Genomic DNA, 26,986 nt, shown 5'->3' with positions numbered 1-26,986 from the left:
CTTCTCTAATTGCTACTGCTAGTGTTTCTAGTACAATGTCAAATAGTAGAGGTGATAATGGGCATCCTTGTTTCACTCCTGATCTTATTGGGAATGCATCTAGTTTATCCCCATTGCAGATGATATTAGCTGTTGGTTTTAGATATATACTGTTTATTATTTTTAGGAATGACCCTTCTATTCCTATGCTTTCTAGTGTTTTTAATAGGAATGGGTGTTGTATTTTATCAAAGGCTTTTTCTGCATCTATTGAGATAATCATGTGGTTCTTGCTAGTTTGCTTGTTGATGTGGTCAATTATGTGGATGGTTTTCCTAATGTTGAACCAGCCCTGCATCCCTGGTATGAATCCTACTTGATCATGGTGAATGATCCTTCTGATCACTTGCTGGAGTCTTTTTGCTAGTATCCTATTTAAAATTTTTGCATCTATATTCATTAGGGAGATTGGTCTATAGTTTTCTTTCTCTGTTTTTGACCTGCCTGGTTTTGGAATCAGTACCATGTTTGTGTCGTAAAAGGAGTTTGGTAGAACTCCCTCTTTGCTTATTATGTCAAATAGTTTGTATAGTATTGGGGTTAACTGTTCTCTGAATGTTTGATAGAATTCACAGGTGAATCCATCAGGCCCTGGGGATTTTTTCTTAGGAAGTTCTTTGATGGCTTGATGGATTTCAATTTCTGATATGGGATTATTTAAGAATTCTATTTCCTCTTCTGTTAGTCTAGGCAGTTTGTATTTTTGTATATATTCATCCATTTCTCCTAAATTGGTGTATTTATTGCCATATAATTGGGCAAAGTAATTTCTAATGATTGCCTTAATTTCCTCCTCATTGGAGGTGCTGTCCCCCTTTTCATCTTTAATGCTGTGAATTTGCTTTTCTTCCTTCCTTTTTTTAATTAGATTGACCAGTACTTTGTCTATTTTGTTTGTTTTTTCCAAAGTACCAGCTTCTTGTCTTATTTATTAAATCAATAGTTCTATCACTTTCGATTTTATTAATTTCTCCCTTAATTTTTAGGATTTCTAATTTGGTTTTCTGCTGGGGGTTTTTAATTTGATCGCTTTCGAGTTTTTTCAATTGCATTTCCAATTGATTGATCTCTGCTCTCCCTTGTTTGTTAATATGAGCTTTCAGGGATATGAATTTGCCTCTGATTACCGCTTTGGCTGCATCCCAAAAGGTTTGAAAGGATGTTTCGCCATTGTCATTTTCCTTGATGAAATTATTAATTGTTTCTATGATTTCTTCTTTAGCTAAACGGTTTTGGAGTATCATATTGTTTAATTTCCAATTGGTTTTAGATTTGGTTTTCCATGTACCATTACTAATCATTATTTTTATTGCCTTGTGATCTGAGAAGGCTGCATTCATTATTTCTGCTTTTTTGCATTTGTGTGCTATGTTTCTGTGACCTAATGTATGGTCAATTTTTGTGAATGTGCCATGTGGTGCTGAGAAGAAGGTGTATTCCTTTTTATCCCTATTTATTTTTCTCCATATGTCTATTAATTCTAATTTTTCTAAGATTTCATTCACTTCTTTTACCTCTTTCTTATTTATTTTTTGATTTGATTTATCTAAATTTGATAATGGTTGGTTTAAGTCTCCCACTAGTATGGTTTTATTGTCTATTTCTTCCTTCAATTCTCCTAGTTTCTCCATTAGAAATTTGGGTGCTATATTATTTGGTGCATACATGTTGATTAATGATATTTCCTCATTGTCTAGAGTCCCTTTTAACAAAATATAATTACCTTCCCTATCCCTTTTGATCAGGTCTATTTTTGCATTGGCTTTATCAGATATCATGATTACCACTCCTGCCTTCTTTCTATCAGTTGAGGCCCAGAAGGTCTTACTCCATCCTTTAATTCTGACCTTGTGGGTGTCAACCCGCCTCATGTGTGTTTCTTGAAGACAACATATGGTAGGGTTTTGGATTCTAATCCATTCTGCTATTCGTCTACGTTTTATGGGTGAGTTCATCCCATTCACGTTCAAAGTTATGATTGTCATTTGTGGACTCCCTGGCATTTTGATTGCCTTCCCTAATTCTAACCTTTTCTTCTTCGGCTCTACCTTTTAGTCCAGTGATTTACTTTGAATCAGTCCCCCTTGTCCCCTCCCTTGATGTTTCCCTTTTTAGTCCCTCCCTTTTTGTTCCCTCCCCCTCCCCTACTAATGCTTTTTTAAGGGAATCTTCAGTGACACCTTTTTTCTTGACCTTTCTCTGCAGCTTTGGGCATCAGTGATCTAGATAGTCTGTTTCCTGACCTACATGATATTATTTGTTGATTTTCCTTACTCAGCTGACTGCTTCTTCTAAGTTGCCTTTGCAGCATCACTATAACTCCATCCACCTAAGTGCAAGTTGCCCACCAAACCCTTATCTGGGACACTATATATTTTCTCCTTTGGTTTAATTAGCACCCATGGTTTTAATAATACTTATATTATTTCTATTTTTTTCTATTTATAAATAAAATATTTTCTATTATTTTGATGGCTCATCAGCATTTCAAACTAAAAACCTTATAAAGAATAAAATATTTGTTACCTCTAGAACAGGGGTTCTTAACCTGAGGGTCCATGAGCTTGTTTTTAAAAAAATTTTTTTTTGGTAACTATTTAAATACAACTCATTTTCCTTGTAATCTTGTATATTTTATTTTACGTGTTTAAAAGTTTTATTTAGGGAAGGGTTCCATAGACTTTATCAGACTACCAAAGGAACTGATGCTAGTAAAAAGGTTGAGCCCCTTATTCTAGTCTTTCTCCAAACTTCCCATTTTCTGTTAAGGGATAGATAGGACATTTTCCAGTATTATTCTTGACTTTTCTACTCTTCTACCCTCCATATCCATTCATTTGCCAAGTATTACATATCTTGCATATATTTCCTTCTCTTTACACATATGGCCACTACCCAAATTTAGTTCCTGAACATGTTATCTGGACTAGTGTAATCTGATTGCTCTTACTGTTTTCACTGTCTTCCCTCTTCTACAAAGCTACCCAAATAATCTTCCTAAATGCATGGATTTAGCTATGTCAAATCTTGCTTGCTTAAAAACTTGCTTCTATGATAAGATATAGATGTCTCAACATGGCATTTACAGTCCTATACAGGGTGACTCCAAATTATGTAGCTGGTCACATTTCACATGACTTCATATTCTCTTTGTTTCAGCCAAACGACTGCTAGTTGTTTGCTAAAATCAGTTTTTTGACTCCTGCTTTTGTGCATTTGTAGAACTTATCCTCATATTTCTGAAATTTAATTATTCCTTATATTTACTTCTCAGAATTTATATCTGTGTTTAAGACTTCCCCTCGAGTGCTTCTTTCTCTCAGAAGTCTTCCTTGATCTACCTCTCTTTCATTAGTTGTTCACATTCTTTTCTTCATACTATCCTGATTTTGTTTCGGTGTATATGTTTTATTACCCCAATTCTACCTTCACCCCTCAGTAGAGACTGTAAACTCCTTTGTCAGACTTTGAATCTAGACCTGGTATGTTGTTCATATTGGACTGTGGTTCATTGGAAGGTATTTGAGCTAGAGAAAAATATTCATTTCCACCATTTCTTGCTGATGGATCTACCAAGTGAAATGAAAAAAGCATTAATGTTGGCATCTAAAGACCTATGTTTAAGCTCTGTCTCTCACTCTTAATTGTGATTGTAAACAAATTTCTTAATTGTTTTGATACTCACTTTTCCCAATTTATAAAGTAGGGTTAGTTTTTGTACTATGTACTTCTTTGTTCATGAGTTGCACGTAGGATATCATAAAGAATTAGAAAAGGAGATAGGCCAGTTTGTTGTTTTTATTTTTGGCAAGAGCAGGGGATGATGTCAGATGAATAACCTGCAGTAGTACCTATAAAATGTAGAAAGACCTAATGAAAGCCTCTGATTTCTTTGAATAAACTGGGAAAGTAACTAAGAACTTTATAAGAAAATTGATTTATCTTTACAAATGTCTTAGATACTAGATCAGTAGACCAATTTCAGCCTACTTAATATTAATCCTGATTTGTAGCCAGTCATTTTAACTCTAACCAGTTAGCTATTTGCTGACTATTCTGTTCTAATTGGGTTGTTTCTCTTTTCCTCCTTGTCCCATCTAGATTCCTTTTCTGCAGATGGTATTTGACATCAGTGCCAACCACAGTGTACCTGGCTAACCTCCTGTTGAATTCCGTGATGGCAACAAGGTGACATGAGCTGAGGATGACCCTGACTGAAAGGCTTCGTGACAAAATATCTCGGGCATTTTATAGCCACGGGCTTTTTTGTGCATCCTACCCTATTCCTATCATTCTCTTCACTGGCTTTTGTATCTTAGCCTGTTGGTAAGTCTGAGTGGGAAAAGAATCCGTCATTAATCCCTGGATATTTAATAGTTGGATCTTCATAATTTGACTCCAACCTATAAAGGCTATGCAAATTACCTGTGACAAGAATAATTTTCATATGGTTTCATTTTGTTACATTAAACATCATGCACATTTCCATTTTCTTATACTGGACTGACTCAGAATGTCTGACCCTGGACCAGTTGATCCTGATTGATTGATCTTTACCTTAAATTAGTGGTCTAACAGTTAAGTACTAGATTTCAGGTCATATATGAGTTTTCATTGTTCTCTTTTGTGTTTTTATTTCAGTGGTTTTAAAAAATGGGTATTATTTCAAGGAAATGTGCAAAAGTAATTGAGAACACACTTAACGATTGTTAGAGATATTTCAGTGGTTTTTGGTGTAAAGAAGTTAAGTATTTTCAACCTATAATGAAAAAAGTTTTAGTAGAGAAAAGGAAAGTTTTATTAAAAATGATAGTGCTGAGATATGAAAAATGATTGCTGTGAAACAGCCTAATTAATCTCCAGAAAATAATGAAAGACATCCAAAGAGATGTGGAAGCTAGAAGGATTTAAACTTTTTATGTGTGTATTATGAACTCATTTGACAGCCTGGAGAGGTGTATTGGTCCCTTCTCAGAATAATTTTTTTTTTAAACCCTTACCTTCCATTTTGGAATCAATACTGTGTATTGGCTCCAAGGCAGAAGAGTGGTAAGGGCTAGGCAATGGGGGTCAAGTGACTTGCCCAGGGTCACACAGGTGGGAAGTGTCTAAGGCCAGATTTGAACCTAGGCCTGGCTCTCAATCCACTGAGCTACCCAGCTGCCCCCAGAATAATATTTTTAAATATATAAAATAAAAAGTATTACAAAGGAAATAAATTATATTGAAATATAATTATCAAAATATTTTTTTTAAAGTTCATGGATTCTAAATTAAAAAGCCTTGCTCAAGGGCAGCCTGGTGGGCTTAGTTATAGAGAACCAGGCTTGGAGACAGGAGGTCCTGGTTCAAATGTGGCCTCAGAAACTTCTTAGCTAGTGACCCTCAGCACATCACTTGACACCACCCCTCTTCTGCCTTGGAACTAATATACAGTACTGGTTCTAAGATGGAAGATAAGAGTTTATTTAAAAGGAAAAGAAAAAAAAAACTACAGTATGGCACGGTCATTTTAAAATTGGATAACAGTGAGAAGATCAGTTAAAAAAAATAAAATGGCTACTGAACATTACAGTGAAAAAAATAGGCTTGTGAGGGATGAAACAGTATAAAGATTGGAAAACCTCACTTGTGTATTTAAGACAATGCCAAACAGTTGTCAAGATGTCCAAATTAGCCTATAAATAGGTATTACCATTACCATCATCACCATCATCATCATCATCATCTTCACACTGTAAAACATCCATCCTGTAACATCCTCCCTTCTTCCCTTCCCCAATATTTCTGAAGTTTTTTACTTTTAGTGGACCAGGAAATTTTGTCTTTATTAAGAGAATGCCAAATTCTGATAAATATATTGATATACTGCCACACATCATGAAAAGTTAAGAAATTTATCTGATAGTTGGAGATACCTATGCTTTAAGCCCTGTAGTCTGAGAGCTTGCCCTAAGATAAGCCCTGCTGAAAATTTGTGTGCTGAAATCAAGGCTAGACTTAGAAAAATTGTCAAAAGTGTGATAAAAGTGTAGTTCTGTGATGAAAAAAATTAAAGAGTAGGGGAAGCTATGTCACTTGGTGGATTGAGAGCCAGGACTATAGAGGACAGGTACTGGGTTAAAATATGGCCTTAGACACTTCTTAGCTGTGTAAACCTGGGCAAGTCACTTAACCCCCATTGCCTAGACCTTCCTGATCTTCTATCTTGGAATCAAAACACAATATTGATTCTATGAGAGGTTTAAAAAAAAGTAACGTGTCAAAATCTTGTGTATTCAATACCTAATTGTGTAAAGCAAATGATTATGGCATTATTAGATTTTTAAAAGATGCAATAAATGTTTATGCATTATTACATTTTGTAAATTGATCACTTGAATTATTTTGCTTTTTCCCACGTAATTTAGATACACATGACTTCCTTCTAGAAACATTACAGTGCAACCAAAGTGGCCTCATTTTTTCTTATAGATGATGCTCTATCTTTATCTCTGTGCCTTTGCTGTCTCTTACATGGCAAGAATGAACTTATCTTTAATTTTATATCACCTTGATTTCCAAATACATTCTTCACTCTTTTCTATTGTAGGACTTAAATTAATATCCAGCAACTCCAAGTATTAATTTTATGAAGTTTGTTAATAATCACTTGAAGTAGAAGGAATAAAAAGGAAATGGAAGTTTAGAAAACCTAATTATTTAGCAAAATTAAGACGACATGACTAAGTTCTCCTTGCCTTTTTTAAAAAGCCTGTTCCACCAAAGCCTGACAGGAAGACAAGAGAGCATTACTCCACCAAATTTACATCCTGTCTATATCAGCACATAACGACAGGAAGTAAATGGAGTGCTGGGAATTGTAGTTTTGCTAGGGATTGTAGTTTTTAGGGTTATAGATTCTAATTACACAATCACTCCTGTGATCCTTTGGGAGACATATTGTAGGCACTTGTAGTTAGAAGATTTTTAGGGGTACAAGATGATTATGTCAAATGAGCCATTGGAGAGATTAGTCTTCCAAAGGATCACAGAGGTGGATTGTGAAGATGGGATTAACTCTCCCCTTGCCCAGTTTTAGATTTAATCACCAGAAGCATACACATGCTACTTATCCTTAAGTATGGGGAGGTCTGTGATCCAGTGTGCTATAGTGAGTGACAAATCAAACTCTACTGACTGCCCTGGCAGTCCTAAGCAAAGCTAAAGCTGCAATTGGTTCACGTAAAGTGGAAGGAAGGCACAGGAAATGACAAAAGGAATAGTCTTTAAAAGTGAGAGAAACTTCCTGTGACCAACTCTTTTGCCTTTGAACTTGACCTTGAAGGAGCTCCAGCTTGGGGACCTTGAACTGCTCTAGGATTTTTCCCTTAGAACTACCATGTGGGTGAGCAGAAAGGCTCTGTGTTTGATGAATAAGGTGGTTGCTGATTTAAAATATAACTAAAGTCAAAATGACTTTCAGTAGTTTTTTATTTACAAAATAGGTGGAGAGAGTTAAAGTTGAGAAATACAAAAAGAGGGTAGAGAAGATATTTAGCCTATCACACTAAATATTGCTCTGGTGCTCAACTTAGCCCGACATGACTTGTTAACCCTTGACCGGAATTCATCTCTTTCTAGAAGTCAGGAAAGGACAGCCAACTATCATCCAAGTTCCCTCCAAGAGGTAGTTCGAGCTGAGAACAACCTATCCAGGGCAACTCCTGAAGCTGACCTCTAGCTCCAGAAATTCAGGGTTTTTATAGTGACTTCTTGTCCTTTCCCCTCTTCACAGGGGCTAATCACAGCTTTCAAACTGTCTAGCACTGCCCAGAGGGGCAGTGTCTTGTGGGATCTACTTCTCATCCTCTGGAGGTATAAACTCTTATCAAAAGGATTCACAATTTCCTGACTGATTGATTTGTTACCCACTTCAGCAAATGACCTGTGAACACTGTTACTTAGCATCTGGTGAGATACTAAGTAGGGATACTATAAGAAAGTCTGATTCACTCTTTACAGTCTGGTGAGGCACTAAGTAGGGGTACTTAAGTTAGCATTAACCAAGTGTTAACTCAAAATAGAAAAAGAGAATAAAGAATTCCCTTTCACACAGTGATGTGACCCACCTCTACAAGCAGGGAAAAAAAGTGTGTTTTTTCATCTGTAGAAGACTTCTAAGACCTGTCAGGATGGGGGGTCAGGGAAGATTTGGAACTCTTGAGATGAGGACTGAAAGGAGGAGTGGCAGTTGAGGAGCAAAGACTTCTGGGAAGAAAAACTGTTTTGAGGGAATTCTGAGGAGCCTTTGGGGTCTTTTGACCTAGGACCTGAAGCTGTCAGGACCAGTTTTGGGGGGGCTGAGGATCACTGAAGCCACCTGAGTGGATCCTGTTTCATCTTCCAAGCTCATAGCTGATCTCCTGTCAACTGAAGGAAAAGACATCTCAGTCCCCTAAGGGGGGGAGCTGTGGACTCTGAGGAGAGGATTGCTCCTTTTGTCCTTCTCTGCCTCCTTGAACTTATTCTCTCATAACTCTCTTTGTTTAATAGTTAAATAAGATAATAGAAAGGGTCATTTTAGTTGGGAAGGGACAGAGATGTCTGTTGGGCAATATTACAGGCCCATCAGATCACAGACTGTGTAGGATCTTAACAGGCTACCTATTCCCTTTCCCTTAATCCAGTTTACCTGAAACCCAATAATAAAACCTCCATAACAGTCAGATATTTGTTTTAACCTCTCACTACTATTTTGAAGATTACTTCAAGAAACTAGGGACAGGTCTCACAAAGAGTACCTGAGGCCTTTTCCCTCTGAGGCAAAACCCCTGGCAGAGCCTGCCTGGAGTTCCTCTCTGAAGGGGAGGCTCAAAAGTCATCCTTAAGTGTAGCTGACAGGGGAGCTCATCATCAAATTCCCTTTAGCTACTTCTTCTGGGGAAATAATATAGTAACTGACAACCTGTTATCACTGGGGAAAGAGAGAGACAGCTATTCCATCCATATTAGCTTGGACTCACTCCCTCACTCCCTGTTCTTGTTCCAGAAGCCCTCTCTTTACTTTACTGATAAATTACCATTATCAATGAAGTGAATCTTTATTATCACTTCAAGGAATATCCATTTTTACAGATCCTTTTGGGGATCTTAAAAATAATTAAAAAGAAAAGACATTAAGAAACAATTTTCTCTATAATCTTGTAGATACTATCATAGACTAATACCGTAACATATTCCACTATAAATTCACAATGTATATACATACTGAATACTAATGATTACAACATAAAAAATTAAAGGGAAGATGATCTTATACCTTTCACAGTTATGATCAGGAGATGTATTTTTTTAAAACCCTTACCTTCCTTCCATCTTAGAAGCCATAGTGAATATTGATTTCAAGGCAGAAGAGTGATAAGGGCTAAGCAATTGAGATTAAGTGACTTCCCCAGGGTTCACATAGCTAGGAAGTATCAGAGGTCATATTTGAACTCAGGACATCCTATCTCCAGGCTTGGTTCTCAAACCACTGAGCCATCTAGCTGTCTCAAGGAGATATATTCTTAGCTAAACAAAGGATAGAGGCATTTATGAAGCATAAAATAGACACCTTTAATTACATGAAACTGAAAAGCTTTCACACAGAATTAATGCATCTAGGATAAGATGAAAGGAAGTTTTCAAATGGAATTTTTTTTTGGTCATTTTTTGGATGTAGTTTTGATAGTATCCAAAATATATAAACTAAGAGAAACATTTAAGACCAAAAGTTATCCCCTACCCCTTGTAAGTGAGCAAAGAATATCAACAAATTGTTCTCAAAAAAATTGGAAGCTGTTCGCAAACATGAAAGAATGTTCCAAATCACTAATAATAGAAATTAAAAAACAAGAACACTCCTCATACTCTGCAAATTGACATAGATAAAAATTAAGACAATAATTAATGTTTTAGGAGTTGTAGCTAAGAACATTAATACATTGTGGTGGAGCTGTGAATTAATAAAGTAATTTTGGAAAATGGAAAGTAAAGTGGGAAAAAAGGCCTATACTTTTTGGCCCAGGCATATAGTCCAAGGAGGTTATTGATAAAAAGTATACTATAACATTTATAGCAATGATTTTTTTTTTTAAACCCTTACCTTCCATCTTAGAATTAATACTGTGTATTGGTTCCAAGGCAGAAGAGCAGTAGAGTAGTAAGGACTATATAATGGGGGTTAATTGACTTGCCCAGAGTTTTTACATTATTATTATAATTTTTTTTACATTTACAACTAGGAAGTGTCTGAGGCCAGATTTGAACCTAGGACCTGTAACAGTTAAAATTTAGGGAAACTGAGGCAGGTAGAAATTAGTTTCTCTCTGCAAGGAGTATTATTTTTATGAGGTTTATTAAAGGTCAAGGGTTAAAGAAAATACAAGCAAGAGAAGCACATGCTAGGTGGGTCATGAGGCCCACCCAAATTTCACTCACATGTCTGTTTGCCAGCGGAACCAGGAAGAGAAGCGAGCCCGCCGTGGGCGGAGACCCTCTAAATAATGATTTTGCTCTCAGCCCAGGTGAGAACCCAGTGAGATTACAAAGCACTCTGGGGAAGTGGAGCAAGGATTTCTGGGGATTGAAGTCCTGGATTCAAGTCTATTTTTACATACCCCCGTTTGATTGTTATTGGGGAAAGAAGTTTCCCCCAAAAGGATCATGAAAACATAATCAACTTAAAGATTACAATAATTTGAGATTGAGGAAAAAACCAAAACAACCCCCACCCCCCATAATTGGTAGACGCATTGACAAAAAGCCAGTTAGGGGGCAGTCTCCTTTGGCATGAAAGTATACATAAAAATAAATGTTCAATCAACTACACCCAAAGTTCATTTTTGTGCAGCTTGTGGTCTGGAGGCTTCTTCATGGTGTCTTCTCAAATAATTCAGGTTCTGGATTCAGGGAAGTATCATCTTTCTTTACCTAAAATTCTTCTCAAAAGGAATTTAAACTTTGCAATTTAAAATAATGATATTTTTTGCATTCCCTCGTTAAGAGGGTGATTGAAAAATACAGGATCACTTAGGGATGCATGGCTGAGGTATGAAGTATATGAATCAATTGGTAAGAAATTAAAAAGACATCAGAAAAATCCAAATAAAAAAGAAAAAATTTCTGGATGAAAATAGTATAGTGGTAGTCTCTCAGTTACCGAGAATGATAATTGTCTTTGTGCATTATCATCTATTGATGTACCCCCATGTGACTTTGAAGTCCAAAGGCTGAGGCACAGAGTTTGTGGCACATGGGGCATGGGACGCCAGTTGTTACGGGAGGTGCGGTTGTGACTTGGTGTCGGCATTCACGGGCAGCGGCAAGACATCGACGTTGTTCATCTTTAAAGGTGGAGGCGGCATGGTGAATGTGGGTTCACCAGCTGCTTCTGTCAGAGACAGCGAGTTCTAGTTGCTTTGGTGTAATGCCAGCCCACTTCAAGTTGGACTTTAGCTGATCCTTGAATCTTTTCTTTGGTCGGCCTTGTTTCCTGAATCCAGCTGACAGTTCACCATAGAATACCTGTCTTGGTATTCTCTGTGGGTCCATGCAGATGACGTGTCCAGACCATCGTAGCTGGGTTTTGAGGACCATGACTTCAATGCTGATGGAGTTGGCTCTGTCGAGGACTTCCTGGTTGGTGATACGGTCCTGCCATCGGATCCTCATGATTGACCGGAGGGAGCGTTGGTGGAATTGCTCCAGCTGTTTCATGTGCTTCCGGTACAGTGTCCATGTCTCGCAACTATACAGGAGCGAGCTGAGGACCACTGCGTTATACACTTTGAGCTTCGTCGCAGTGCTTACACCTCTGTGTTGGAGGACTTTGCAGCACAGCCGCCCAAGTGCCTGGCTGGCCTTTTGGATCCTGGCATTAATCTTGTGGTCTAGGGACCCGTCATTGGCGATGGTGCTGCCCAGGTACTTGAACGTGTTGACGTTAGAAAGCTGCTGCGTGCCGTCGATTGTAATGCACAGCTGGTTAGTTGGCCTCCCTGGTGCAGTTGGAACAGCACCTCTGTTTTGCTGAGGCTGATAGTCAGGCCAAACAGTTTTGTTGCGGTAGAGAAGCTGTCCACAATGGTTTGGAGATGATTTTCTTGGTGGGCCATGAGAGCACAGTCATCTGCGAAGAGAGCTTCCAGGATGAGTCTCTCTGTTGTCTTTGTTTTTGCAGTCAGGCGGAGGAGGTCGAATAGTGAGCCATCCAGTCGGTATTTGATGTAGACGCCCAGGTCTAAATCCATCACAGCATGTCGTAATACGTGGGTGAAGTATAGGTTGAATAGTACCGGAGCGAGGACACAGCCTTGTTTCATGCCATTGGAGATGTTGAAGCGATCAGAAGTCTCTCCATCAGATAGGACTTCCCCTGTCATGTTGACATGAAAGAGCTGGATCAGTTTGACGAATTTTGCTGGGCAACCGAGCTTGCTAAGGATCACCCACGTGTCCCTGTTCACTGTGTCGAACGCCTTTGTTAGATCTATGAAGACAATGTAGAGACTCGGGTTCTGCTCAAGGCATTTTTCCTGCATTTGCCTCACCATGAAGACCATGTCGATGGTGCTGCGATCTGGTCGGAAGCCACATTGTGATTCAGGCAGGTTCTGCTCTGAAACAGATGACAGGAGTCTGTTGAGTATAACACGGGCGAGGATCTTTCCAGCAGTGGAGAGTAGTGAGATGCCTCTGTAGTTGTCACAGGCTGCTCGTGAGCCTTTGTTCTTGTATAGGGCTACGATGGAGGCATCTCTGAGTTCTGGGGGTATGTCTTCCTCTTCCCATATGCTGGTCAGCACTATGTGGAATGCCTGGAGCACCTTTCTATTTAAGGCCTTGTACACCTCGGTTGGGATCCCGTCTTTACCGGGTGCCTTGCCTGCACTCATTTGTTTAATGCCTTTTTGTACTTCCTCTATTGAAGGAGGGACATCAAGTTGTTCAATGGTGCGGTTTTGGGGGATCTGGTCAAGGGCGCTTTGGTCGACTGAAGAGGGTTGGTTGAGAAGCTGACTGAAGTGTTCTTTCCACCTGTTGCTGATGCCTTTTTTATCTTTTATGAGAGTGTCACCGTCAGAGGATCGCAAGGGAGTGGTGGTGGGTTTTAATGGCCTATAGACAGTCTTGAGGGCACTGAAAAATTGTTTGTAGTTTTTTGTATCAGCAAAGCGTTAGATTTCTTCTGCCTTTTTTCCCCCACCATCGGTCTTGCATCTTCCTGATCTTACACTGTGCCGTGGCTTGGAGAGACTTGAATCTGTCCTTTTTAGGAGCAGATTTTGGGTTATTTTGCCACTCCATAAAGGCTTTGTTCTTTTTGCTCAATAGGTCTTCAATAGCAGTGTTGTTCTCGTCGAACCAGTCCTGGTGGTTGTGTTGTTTGGGGCCTAGGACTGCCTTTGATGTTTCCTTCACTGCATCTCTGAACTGGTTTCATTTCTCGGTTGAGCTTCCAGTGAGTGGTCCCTTGGCAGACAGCTTGTCGTCCAGGCAGGACTGGAATGTTTGCAAATAAGATGGATCTCTAAGACCACTCACATTGTAAAATGCACGAACTGTCTGGACACGTTTTGGATGGTGAGGCGCAATGCGCATTTGAAGAGTCGCTCTAACCAATCGGTGGTCTGTCCAGCATTCAGCTCCTCTCATGGCTCTGGTGATCTGTACATCCTGGATGTCTCGCCGGCATACAATGATGTAGTCAATGAGATGCCACTGTTTTGATCTTGGGTGCATCCACGTTGTTTTATATTTGTTCGCCATTCTGAACACAGTGTTCGTGATGGTGAGTTTGAACTCTGAGCATTTGCTGAGTAGCAGTAGGCCGTTGTTGTTCATTTTGCCCATGCCGTGTTTGCCGAGCACTCCTTTCCATCTTTCATGGTCCTGGCCAACACGGGCGTTGAAGTCTCCCAGTAGTATCAGCTTGTCATTTGTGGGCACTGAGTACAGGACGGCACTCAGGTCAGAGTAGAACTGCTCGATGGTCTCCTCTGTGCTGGTCAGTGTTGGGGCATATGCGCTGATGATTGTGGCATACCAGTCTTTGCTGAGAGACAAACGGATCTTCATGAGCCTCTCGCTGATGCCCAAAGGCAAGTCTGGCAGCTGTTTGAGCAAACTGGACTTGATAGCCAGGCCAGCACCGTGGATTCTGTCTTCATTTGAGGCTCTACCTTTCCAGAAGAAGGTGTATCCAGTGGTGGGTTCGCTGAGTGATCCCTCTTCTGGTAGGTGTGTTTCACTTAGGGCTGCGATGTCGATGTTATATCGTGCCAGTTCTTTACCGATTAGAGCTGTTTTTCTCTCAGGTCTGGGGTATTCTCTCTGTCATGTAATGTCCTGATGCTCCATGCTCCTAGTAGGAGTTTCTTTGTATTTTTTCTTTGATTTCGACCGCTTAAAGGGATGACCCGCCAGCCGCGGTGTGCTGACCGGGTGTTTGTAGGGCAGGCAATGTGTGGGACACCTTTTCTAGTCCCCTCCCTTGATTAGGGTGAGCAGTGCTGTCCTAGAGAGGGCTGCTCAGTCGCCCAGGATGCTGCCGAACGTCTCTGCTGCCCTACAGAGCCGAGCGACCACTGGTCCGTGGGCCGCCTACGTGCAGGATCGTGACTACAACTGCCAGTGGTCACCTCCACCTGTTGCGTCGCCACTCCCCCATCGCCTCATGTCTTGAAGAGGGTGGACGGGGTTAGGATAGATGAGTGTGCACAAAGATACTTGTGCGTGAGAGATTTAAGTGGAAAAGTCGATGCACAGAGACAGTCCCACTCTCTCGGCGTTGGAAGCGTGGGTCCAGTGGTACGAAAAGTCGTTACACCTGGAGACTTCCTCAGCTGCATTGGATGGGGTGCTCAGGGAGGGGTAGTATCTCTGGTATGTAGGGCTTGTTGTGCCTTCCTAGGGCAGCTCTCCAGCCTCTGACCCCCACCTGACACCCAGCTCTCACTTGTGGCTCCCAGTAGCTGCTAGCATGTGGCAGCGGCCACACCCCGCGCAACGGCTTCGACAGGCCGGCTAAACCTTGTGAGGGTAGCCATCGGGTTGTTGACCCCTGGTGAACCAGGGCTTTGCTCACCCAGCCTGTGAAGACTGCTTCGGCGGAACAGGCTGAAGAAACCAATAAGAAGGTTCAACGGCTGAGATGGTGACGCAGCAAAGCACTGTGGAGTGTTTAGGGCGTGTTGGAGCACAAAAGACAATGGATGAAAATATAGACTATCAAAGACTTATGTGTAAAAATTCCACGTAAAAGGAAAAATAAATCTATATCAGGTCCTTGAATGAGGGCCCAATTAAAATGATCTAAGCAATGATGCATTTACCCAGTCAGTAGCCAGGACTACAGAAAGGTACCACACTATGAAAGACAGGAGAGGGACCAGATTATATGAGCCAAGGTTTTGGGGATACTCGTCTGTGAGTATTTTCAGAATGAGTGTGGACATAAGGAAAGCCTATGTCTAGCAATGATAAACACAGTAACCTCGAGTCTTCACACTAGGTTCAAGACTTTTGTATTGGCTTAGAAGTGCATCAATCCATCCTGGATTTGCTTTTCTTTGGCTCTGTGCAATGGCTCTCGTGTGTATATCTTGTCCTGGAATCAGACAGAATCATTAAGCAAAGTCCCATAATTTTTTAAAATAATTAGTGGCATCATTTTTATAGTCTCAAGCTTTTTGGGCATGCATTGACAAATGTATTTTAAACTTGTAGTACTGAAAAAATAAAAAAGTTAAAGAAAACCTTAATGCTGGTGACATGTGCTTTAAATATAAAAAGGAGAGAAAAATAAAAAAAAAAGTGAAATAGTATATTGCACATGCAAGAAAAATATAATAAAAGGGTTTTAAAAATTAAAAAATGTAGCTTATAATCATTGACACTCTGTGTCAGCTAAGAAAATATAGAGTACAAGGCTTTCTCAGAAAAAATGAAATCCATTTCCTCTTTGTATCTGTCCATGATCACTGTGAGTATAAGGCAAATGAATTGAGCAAGGTAACATTTTTCATTTTTAAAGAATAGTAGTACAAATATGTAGTTATCAAAAATCCCCTAAATTCTCAATAGCCCAATTAATTATAATAGCAAACAAACACTATCATATTTCACATCAGTTGCTGTATGGAATTTTTAAAACCTATGAATTGATGGATATTTGTCACAATTTTTACAAATGTTGCACTCTTTCAACCTTGGTGAATAAACATATTTTTAAACAAAGTAAAACTCATTTTGGGTTTAGAACATCATGAAGAAATATTCTGGTGGAAGTAAAGTAATGAGCTGAAGAGTATAAATGAGAGGTGCTCCTTTTTGGAGGCTTTTTTAGGGGTACAAATGCTCTGAGATTAACTGCCCCAACTTCCATTCACATATTTAGAAATGCGGGAAGGTTGGGGGTTATAATTGTATTTCACTTCAGCTAGAATTGGCCTTACACTTCGTGTTAGGGTCAGGCAAAAATAACCAGAGATTGTTAAAAAAAAAATTACAAAAATCATGTTTAAAAAACCCTTAAAATCAGTTTGAGATATTTAGCACATTAAAGTTTCCAAAGGTTGTTATAGGAAGTGTAACCCGTTCTGATGTAATTCAATGTAATTTGACAATTTACAAAGGCAAAAATAGAAAGGCTGTTTTTTCATTTATGGGCTTATTCAATGATATTTGTTCAGCACAGTTATAGGGGAAAAACAACAGAATTTAACAGTAGTTAACCCAGTACATTAATAATATTGAATGCAGTAATATATGAACTTAAAATCACAAAGTTATATCTTAAACAAAACAATCAGTAAAATGCAATAAAATACAGAGATTTTTAAATAAATCATTGGAGTCTGAAATGCCTCAAAATAGAGCCTTTGGTCTCTTTAAAGTTCTTTGGTGTGGTTTTTTTTTTTTATTATTAATTATCCATTTAGATGCCTATTGTTGGAAGGCAGAGTGGTAAGGGCTAAGCAATGGGGGTTAAGGGACCCATCCAGGGCCCCACAGCTGGGGAGTATCTGAGGCCAGATTTTAACCCAGGACCGCATGTCTTTAGGCCTGGCTCTCAGTTTGCTGAGCCACCCATTTGCAACTTCAAAGTTAGCTGAATCTTCTCCCTGACATGTAGGTGAAGTCAATAAAATTACCAGAACAGTCTAAAGATATCCTTTTAAATAGCCCATTGCTTTTAAGTTCCTGTTTGGAAAAGTCTGTTTCTTCTCCTCTTGTCTCTCTCCCTCTAAGCTCTGATCTGCCCACGTGGAGCCAATACCCCCGTTTGTTACCAGCTGGTAGAAATGAGTCCTGAGTGATCTGCTCCAAGGATCTGGGTTGAACAGGGACGGGGTAGGCCAGGAATGACAGGAACGCAGGCAAGCAGCAGGGCCGGGAGCCGGAGTGGGCAGCTGGGGTGGGCAGGTGAGTTGCAATCGGGTCAAACAGCAAACCGGTCTCGAGCGGATGGCTACAGGCAGGCAGGGAGAAGTGGCTGAGCCGGTGGGAGGGAAGGGCTCAAGAAAGTCCGAAGAGGATGGCTGACGGCAGGAGCTGATCAAGATGGTTTTCTAAAAAAAGCATCTTGGAGAGATGTGGCTTAAAAAAAATCATTATCTAGGCTAAAAAATTTGAGAAGTTTTCATCCCTTTGTGGTCGCCAAAACTGTAACAGTTAAAATTTAGGGAAACCAAGGCAGGTAGAAATTAGTTTCTCTCTGCAAGGAGTATTATTTTTATGAGGTTTATTAAAGGTCAAGGGTTAAAGAAAATACAAGCAAGAGAAGCACATGCTAGGTGGGCCATGAGGCCCACCCAGATTTCTCTCACATCATGAGACATGTCTGTTTGCCAGTGGAACCATGAAGAGAAATGAGCCCGCTGTGGACGGAGACCCTTTAAATAATGATTTTGCTCTCAGCCCAGGTGAGAACCCAGTGAGATTACAAAGTACTCTGGGGAAGTGGAGCAAGGATTTCTGGGGATTGAAGTCCTGGATTCAAGTCTATTTTTACAGACCTCCTGTCTCTAGCCTGGCTCTCAATTCATTGAGCTTCCCAGCTTTCCCCAACACTTTTTAGAGTATCAAAAACAGAAAATGAAATGATGTCCATTGATTGGGGAATGGCTAAAATAAGTTACAGATATGAATGTAATTCAATGTAGTTACTGTTGTAAGAAATGATGACTAGGAATATTGAGAATCATAAAAAGACATGAACTTATGTAAAGTGAAAGTAAGAGGAGCCAATAGAACAGTACATAATGACTAAAACAATGTAAATGGAAAAATAACTACAAAATAATCACAAGTTAATGTTGCAAATTTATAAGTATAACTCCAAAGTAGAAATGTTAAAAGATACTTTTCCCCACTCCTTTGAAGAGGTCCATAGATAGTAGATTTCCAGACATTTTTTTGGAATATTTATTGATTTTTGCAGTGCTTTTTCTTTTAAAAAAAAAAAAAGGCTTTGTTTTATGAGGATGGCTAAGAACAGAAAGAAAAAGAGATGTGAGGGAAATTTAGATGATATAAAAGATCAAAATATTTTAAAATATTTTTATGAATAAAATATTTTACTTTGTTATATGAAGTGACTCTTTTTGAAGGGAGGAGGGACACTTTTCAGTAATGGCAAATGTCTTTAACAACATGGTCAAAGAAAGGTGCCTTCTAGTGTTATTTGGTTGCAACCAACTCTTTTTGATCCAATTTGGGGTTTTCTTAGTAATGATATTGGAGTGGTTTGCTATTTCCTTCTCTAGTTCTCATTTAAAGATGATGAAACAAACAGGGCTAAATGACTTGCTGAAAGTCACGCAGTTAGGAATGTCTGAATTCAAATTTGAACTGAGGTCCTCTTGATTCTCCAGGGCACACAATCTATCCACTACACCACCTAGCTGCCTTTTGTAAATCTCCTTTTATGTTAGTTGCTTCTTTGTTGCCTCCAGATGGCCTTGGCTTGCTGGCATTCTTATAAATTGCAGCTATCAAATGACCTTTGTCTCTTATCTTGAAAATTCATAAAAAAGGCCATGTGCTTTGAGGTTGAAGGATACTACAATTAACTGTCTTTCAGAAGTGACTTCTCTTTCTTTGGTCATGATAGGTTTCTGACTATTATGGAGAATATTTCCTCATCTTAGTCATTTGTGTAATTTTTAGTTAGGTTTTCTTTTAAGCTTATCTTTGGTTAACCTGTAAGCGATATTGAATTTTTCTGCATATCTAGACATTGTACAGATTTATGTTGAAACTTTGTATATTTGTTTGGGTGATCAGTGTTTAAGCTTCAGAAATTTCATGTTGTACAAGGTAAGATTGATTTCAAAACATTGTGTAATGCTATAAATTAATACTAGTCCTCAATTTTTTCCCCACTTCTGGATAATTTAACTTATCTCTGCCAATGGAAATGGTATCTATTCTTCAGAGATTAGCTTAAAATGTTAATTTTATTAAGCCTTCACTAATCTCTCCCTTTTTTGCCTTCCAAAATGATCTTTTCCATCTCCCAACTCAACACTATTTATACCATATTTCATGGTACTTACTTTATACAACTTTATTTTACATATATAAATTATCTTCCCCACATATGATATATTGTTTGAAGGAAAGAATTATTTTGCATCTCTTGCATTTGACAAGGATTTGACAAGATCTTCCAAATTAAGTCAGCATAAACTCTTATATTTGGGAAATTGGTTATAGGGAAGGATGAAGAAAATGGAGTTGGAAAATATGGTGTAACATTAAGTGATAAGAGTATAGAACCTTACAGACAGTTCAGGAACCTTTGAGGGAGAAAGAATTCTACCATCATAATGGACCGACAATTAAAGGTGCTTCAGTTAAATTTTTAAAAATAACCTTCTGACTGAAAAAATGAACTTAAATATAAACTTTAACTCTTATAAGTTCTTCCTAGATAGATGTAACCAATGCAAAACAATGGTAGGTGGAAATAGCCTAGAAACTATTTCAGGTAGTAGGCCCACTCTTGCCTAGTATAGAGAGCAACTGTGGGTTAAAGTATAAGCTCATTTATAAAGTAAAAAACATGATCTCTCCTCTAAGATCTAGCTAAAACTTGTGCACAGTCACACTTTGTTGCAAATAACTAATTGGAATTTGAGCTTATTTATTGTCTTTAAACAGTGGTTTTTATAAATACTGATGAAATGTATTTAGATGTCACCCACAATTTTAAAAAATATTCAAGAATAAATCCTCAGAATGTCTCAAAGAGGAAAGGATTCCAGAAGAATGCAAAGATTACTGATAATGCTTTTGTCCCACCCCCAATACTTCTAATATTTTTGCTTCCTTATTACTGTAAAATTTTTGAGTTGTAACTGCATTAAAGGATATCTGATTAAAAATCTATGGGAAATGAGTTTAGATTGTATACATTATTCTCTATATCAGATCACATCTTTATGGATCTTAGCGGCATAGAGAGTATAAGATCAAATTGTGTAAGAATTTAAATTTAGGTTTTATGCTAAATATGAGAATTCTAAAGTAATATTGTGGTCACAGATTTTAAAATATTACAGCATAAGTCAAAATGACTTTTAACAGCTTCATTTACAAAGAGGTGGAAAGAGTGAAAGTGGAAAAATGTAGATAAGAGACAGAAAGTACTGCCTAGCTACAAAATACCCTAAGTTTAATTCTAATGTCTCCAGACTGCAAATTCAAATCTGAAAGCGAATCTCACCAGAATCCAAAGTCCTAATTAGGAAGCTGAAATCCAAAGAGCTAGGAGAGGCTGAAGAAGCCACAGAGAACCTTCAGTGCACAGGAGGCTAAGTAAGACTACCAGAATATTACCAGAACTCACACTGAAGGAAATGACCCACTGAAGCACCAGCTAGTGAGAGAATCTCTTTATCGAGGAACCAAGGAAGGAATCACTCCACTCACCCTGCAGGGTCCATGGAAAGAGTCTCCACCAGTCCAGCTCACCAATGTAGAGTGACTGGATCCTGGAGTTGGTCTTTTAAAAGCAGTTTTCTCCATATCACTTCCTGTCAGTCCCCCACTTTTTGGGAACCAATTGCAGTCTTTCAATTTGCCTAGCACTGCCGAAGGGTGGGGCAGTGACCTTTGGAGGTGTGAGCTTACTCTATTAAGTGATTTTTAAACTGTCTTACTTAGTGTCAAGTAGGAGTACTTTAAATTCTTGATTTGTTTAGCTAAAAATAGCCAAGGGGAGAGTTAATCCTATCTTCACAGTTAGTTGTATTTATTAAGGAAACAAAATATGTGAGATGGGGTCACGTAGATAACTTTGCTTAGCAATGTGCTAAATATTGACACCAAGAGAAAGAAGTTCTTGTTGGCAAATGATAGTATACTAATCTCTGGGATTATAGACTCTTCTCTTCCACTTTTGAACTTCCCTGTATATAATTGTATATCTTGCACATATTTCTATATGTTCTTGTTTGTTTCCACAAGTGGAATATAAAATCCCTTCTAAATTAGGGATTGTTTTGTTCTTTGTATGTGTGTCCTCAGCACCTAGTACAGTCTGCTGCACTTAGTAGGCTCTTCATTAATACTTATTGGTTGGTTACCTATTTGTTTTTAGGCCACCATCCTCATTCCAGTTACCCATTGTAAAAATTAAATTTGTCTCTAGTAATAGAAATATTATATTTTATGAGGTTTATTAAAGATTATTAGAAATCAAGGAATAAAGAAATACAAAATAAGAAAACCATGTGCTGATTAGCCTATTCACAGTTTACTTACTACATCTTGCAATGGCCGAGTAGAGCAAGAGGCAGGTAGGAGGCAGAGAGCCAGTTAAATACTCATTGTGATCTCTCCCAGGTGGAGACTCAGGTGAGATTATAGGGAATTCTGGGAAATACCAAGGACTTCTGGGGATTGAAGTGTAGGGTTCAAATCTACATTTTACACCATATTCACAGAGTTCTTTCCTGGATTCTTTCCTTTCATCCCCACTTATGTTACAGTTACGTAGTCATGCTAGTTCTACCTTTTTAACATTGTAAGGTTAAAATTAATATCCAGTAACTCCAAGTATTATATTTTATAAAATTTATTAATAATCACTTGAAGTAGAATAAATAAAAACAAAAGTATGAAAGCCTAAGAAAATAACATGTGAGTAAAATTCTCCTGCCTGGCACTCACCCAACCTCAAGCCCCAGTTCCACAAAAAGAAACAAGAGGGCAGAGCCACACAGAGTTTATATCCTCCCTACATTAGTATGTAACATGAAAAGGAATATGGGAAGCTAGGATTTAGAGTCCTGGGGAGCAAAATTCTAATTATACAACATGTATGGCCTCAGTCTCATTTTCCCTCACATAGTTACTGCCCTAGGTTGGATCCTTATGTGGCACAAATTGGCTGTTTGGTGAAGCCCAGTAGTTCTCTACTGCCAGTTTGATCACAGATAAACATCTGACATTGAAACACAATCCACATCCTGGCCGTAACCTGCCTTTCTAGCCTTACCATATTTGGCTTTTGTTCCCAAATCATATAGTGGACTCAGATTGTCCATCTCTTTTCTACATGGCATTCCCACATATGAGGCTTGGAACAAGGGGTCACTCATGCCTCTGTCCATGCCTGTCTATCTTGTCTCCTCCAAGCCTCACCTTGTTGCAGAGGTCTGCATAGGTGCTGCTTTCTCCCCAAGACCTTTCCTGTCTTCTCAGCTCTTGGTCCCTCCCTCTCCTAATTGCCTTTTATTCCTTTAATATTATTTTGGAATATGTAAATGTGTACATGTAGACTCCCAGAAGGGTATGTAGACTCCCAGAAGGGTCTAGATTTTATTTGTTTCCTCTAGCATTGTTCACTTTATAAGTGTTAATCTATGTGACAAGGAAATCACTTTAAAAGCCCTTTAAAAGATCTGGTACTCAATCTAGTTAGTAAGAAAAAAATTTTTTTGGCCTCTTTACCTGCCTGAACCAACTCATTGAAGATAATATACAGAAGAACTGAGGTAGCTTTTTGTAGAATGCAAGTACGAAGATCTGATGAAAACATCTCATTCAGTGATGTATCTAACAATGTGTACAATATTGAAAACTGAACTAACATGCTAGATGTACATATAAAGGTAGCATATCCTCTCTTTTGACAGAACCATAGCAACTGGGGCATTTAGAGATGTGACTTGTTAATTTCATACTGTAGTTAGCATCTCCATGCTCAAAGACAAAGGTTATGCCAAAGGCTGGGAGAGCCAGTTAAATTGGCTTTACCAGAGATGAATGAACTTCATTCAATCATTCTTTCATTTTTCTACTCTCTTCCTTAAGAGCAGTAACTGCCTCCTTTGGGAAAGTCTGATGAAATTTGCATGAATAAACTGGCTATTTTTACAGTTTCTAGTAAGCAGAAACTTCTGTTATATGGATTTGACAATTGCATAATTAAGTTGCTATTATGGTACAGTAGGAAGTGTGCATATGCACTATGGAATAATTGTGAGTGAAAAGCCCCCTACCTCCTTTTATATAAGATGGTTAGATTTTAAATATTAGCAGTAGTGTTGAGTTAATCATAATTGTGATTCTAGGATAGTTAAATAATGTTGGCATAACTGATGATTTTAGTAGGCCTTTTGTTATTATTTTAGTTTAAGTTCTAAGGTTTTAAATTTAAGTAGATAACTGCTTTAGCATAATTAATTATTGTTAGCATAGGCCTCAGTTTTGGGCCTTAGCCTTAAAATTGCTATATCATGCACCCTTAGCAATATGGAACTTGTGATCTGTTATATGTCCCCAGGCTTGACCTTGGGTTCAAAGCCCATGATACCTCCCAGCACATGTTGTCAGGCTTAGAAGATAGGGTTCTGGCTCCCCTGTTCCCCCCTTGTCTATCAAGTGACTTTCAAGTCATCATAAATGACTAATACCAATGAAAAATGTTTTCTGATCAACCAATCCACATCTCTCTATTTTTTTTTTAACCCTTACCTTCCGTCTTGGAATCAATACTGTGTATTGGTTCCGAGGCAGAAGAGTGGTAAGGGCTAGGCAATGGGGGTCAAGTGACTTGCCCAGGGTCACACAGCTGGGAAGTGTCTAAGGCCAGATTTGAACCTAGGACCTCCCATCTCTAGGTCTGGCTCTCAATCCACTAAGCTACCCAGCTGCCCTTCACAACCCTCTATCCTGAATTATTTTTAAACTGGTAGATAAGTTGTTTTAATTCTTTGGGTATAAAAGAAGTCCTCTCACAAGGCTCTGGGTCTTTTGGTCTTGACCAGAAGTCTGGTTTTATTGTGAGATTAGCCCTCTCTCAATAAACCTATTTCTTTTTGGCTAATTTGTGTTCCTAGGGTTAGAAATTATGCAACATAATGGAACTCTTTCTGTGCTTTTAGGTCCAGTCTTGACTCTCATATATGTCAGACAAAGAATAACTATAATTAGTGCATTTAATTTCTTTTCCCATAGGCTATTCCTAAACTAAGGAAAGTGGTTCTAAATTATTAACCAAAAGAAGTTTGAATTAAAAAAAAAACCTTACTTGTATTATTCAGAAGGAGGAAGATGGACTCAATTCCTTTATCATACCCATCCAGATGATAGGACCCTAGATTTGAACTACAACTGTGACTTGGAAATCACTTTAAAGGACTGATATGTATTAATTTAAGGTCGCCAAGGAATTCAGCTATGTAATTCCTAAATGAAAACTCAAGTCAGCAGTCAACCTTTTATGGAGTTTTTAATTACAAACAGGAGGAAGAAAGATATGAGAGAGAGAGAGAGAGACAGACAGACAGACAGACAGACAGACAGAGAGAGACAGAGAGAGGAATAGGGCTTAAATACCCCCTTTGCTTAGGCTGGGCCAAAGGCCCAAGCCCTTAGATAGCTGAGGCAAAGAAAAGAGATCAGTCCCTATTACTCACGTGACCAAGATGGAGAAACAGTCTCAGGGGCCTCCACCTCCAGCCTCCTTCAGAGCAAGCCCTCCTCTCAGACCTCTCCAGGAGCTCTCCCTCCAGGACCTCTCTCCTCTCAGACTCCTTCAGAGCAAAACCTCTCAGAGCCAAACCTCCTCCGAGCAAAACCTCCTCCTCTCCTCAGACCCCGCTATCTTTCAGCAAACCATCTAAGTCCCCTCCCCTCAGTTCTCACATCTACCAGTCACTGTTGATGTCTCCCCTGTGCCAATGGTGGCTCTAGCTTAACCCAGGACCGCCCAGAGGTCTGTTTCCTTTGCACATGTCTGTTGAAGGTCATATTCTCAAATAATTAAATCTTGATCTTTGCTGTAGCCTTTCCTAAATCCTGTTACTCTGAGTAGGGTGGAGATTGTAAGTTCCAAGACCTGGTTCTGTCATTCCAAGTATCTCTATTATATCAATTCTAAAATCAATCATGACTCAAAGAACTTCCTGTTCTATGCTTAAGCATAGGTCAAAGCCCTTTCCATTGTTTAGCAAAAGGTTTCTGTCCTAAAGTAGTCTTAAGTAGGGAGGAGAAGGCAAGGAGTTTCACATTTCAATAGAGTTCTTACTATCAGTAGGAAATTTCCAACATTCATAAGTCTAAGAAATTTTAAGGTTTACACAACTGACCTTAGATGTGATATATAGAAGGTGCAGTGGGGCTATCCTGAAGCAGGACAAGTAGTCTGTGAGGTACAGTTGCTGGGGATACTAGGGCTTACCTACCAGTTAGTATATTATTTTGATGGAATATTTTCTACAGAAAATGAAGGAAACTTCCTAAGGTACAAAAGAGGAACTTTCATATCTTTCCTCCCTAAAGAAAGCCCTATTCTTTCTAGAAATGGGAGTATATTAACTCTTATTTTATTTATTTTTTATTTTTTGAAAATTTTATTTAGTCAATTTAGAACATTATTTCTTGGTTATAAGATCGTATTCTTTCCCTCCCTCTCCTCCCCCTACCCCTTCCCGTAGCCCACGCTCAATTCCATTGGGTATTACATGTGTCCTTGATCAGAACCCATTTCCATGTTGTTAGTGTTTGCACTAGGATGTTCATTTAGAGTCTACATCCCCAACCATATCCCCTCGACCCATGTAATCAAGCAGTTGTTTTCTTTCGTGTTTCTACTCCCACAGTTTTCCCTCTGAATGTGTATGGTGTTCTTTCTCATAGATCCCTCTGAGTTTTAACTCTTAATAGATTCACCTGTTAGGTCTTTTCATATTTTTAACATTCCAGTGAATATGCTTAAGTCCTTGGGTAATTTCTCTTTCTTTGATTATGCCTGCATGACCTTAGGACTACTAAGCTGGTGCTGAAAACAGTTCTAAAAAATGTTGGTGGTTCATTGGTGAAATTTCTGAGGTAATTATATCAAATTGTCTTTTATTCCTTTATTCCACCATTTCTTTTCTTTTTTTTTCTTTAGATTTCTTTAGAACCACACTCCTTTATCCCCCCCTCCCCCTTCCCCTTCCAGCTGAGGGACTACCATACCATATATCTTTCCAGCTGCTTTAGTATTGGACAGGAATATTTTGTACTTTTGTAACAGCCTTTATTTTCCTAATTTACTGAAAAAGAATCAAGCATGGTATGATTAGTGACATTGTTTGATGTTTTACAATATCTCAATGGTAGGGCTTGAACTTAGTAGCACTGTGGTTGCTGCCCTCCAATTTCATGTGTTGTGCCATCCCCACCATTGACCTCCTCAATCCCTGAAACTACCTGATGAAAAAATTGTCTTTTTTCTTTCTCCTTTTTGTATAATATTTTCCATTTGCCTGTAATAACAATTTCTAATAATTTTTTTCTAAAATGATGAGTTCCCAGTTCTTTCCCTCCCTTCACTCCCTCCCCCCTGAGATGTTAAACATATTGATCTAGGTTGTGTATTCATGTAAAGCACATTTCTATATTGTCATATTGTAGAAAAAGA

General features: G+C 38.7%; 1 protein-coding gene across 5 annotated transcripts in view; it reads left to right on the top strand.

Moving 5' to 3' along the window:
- Positions 1–26,986, top strand: part of SCAP (SREBF chaperone) — a 113,093-nt gene that overhangs the window by 26,364 nt on the left and 59,743 nt on the right. For all 5 annotated transcript variants that reach the window (XM_056805206.1, XM_007499712.3, XM_001366973.5 and 2 more), the window contains exon 2: positions 4,141–4,365. In XM_056805206.1, the coding sequence (XP_056661184.1) occupies positions 4,244–4,365 (122 nt within the window). In that variant the 5' untranslated portion in view covers positions 4,141–4,243. The remainder of the gene's footprint in view (positions 1–4,140; positions 4,366–26,986) is intronic.

This window comes from Monodelphis domestica, chromosome 7 (assembly GCF_027887165.1).
Source record: "Monodelphis domestica isolate mMonDom1 chromosome 7, mMonDom1.pri, whole genome shotgun sequence".
In the NCBI taxonomy this organism is placed as follows: domain Eukaryota; kingdom Metazoa; phylum Chordata; class Mammalia; order Didelphimorphia; family Didelphidae; genus Monodelphis; species Monodelphis domestica.
Note: the sequence above shows the minus strand (reverse complement) of the source record. Positions and strands in the feature narration are given on the sequence as shown.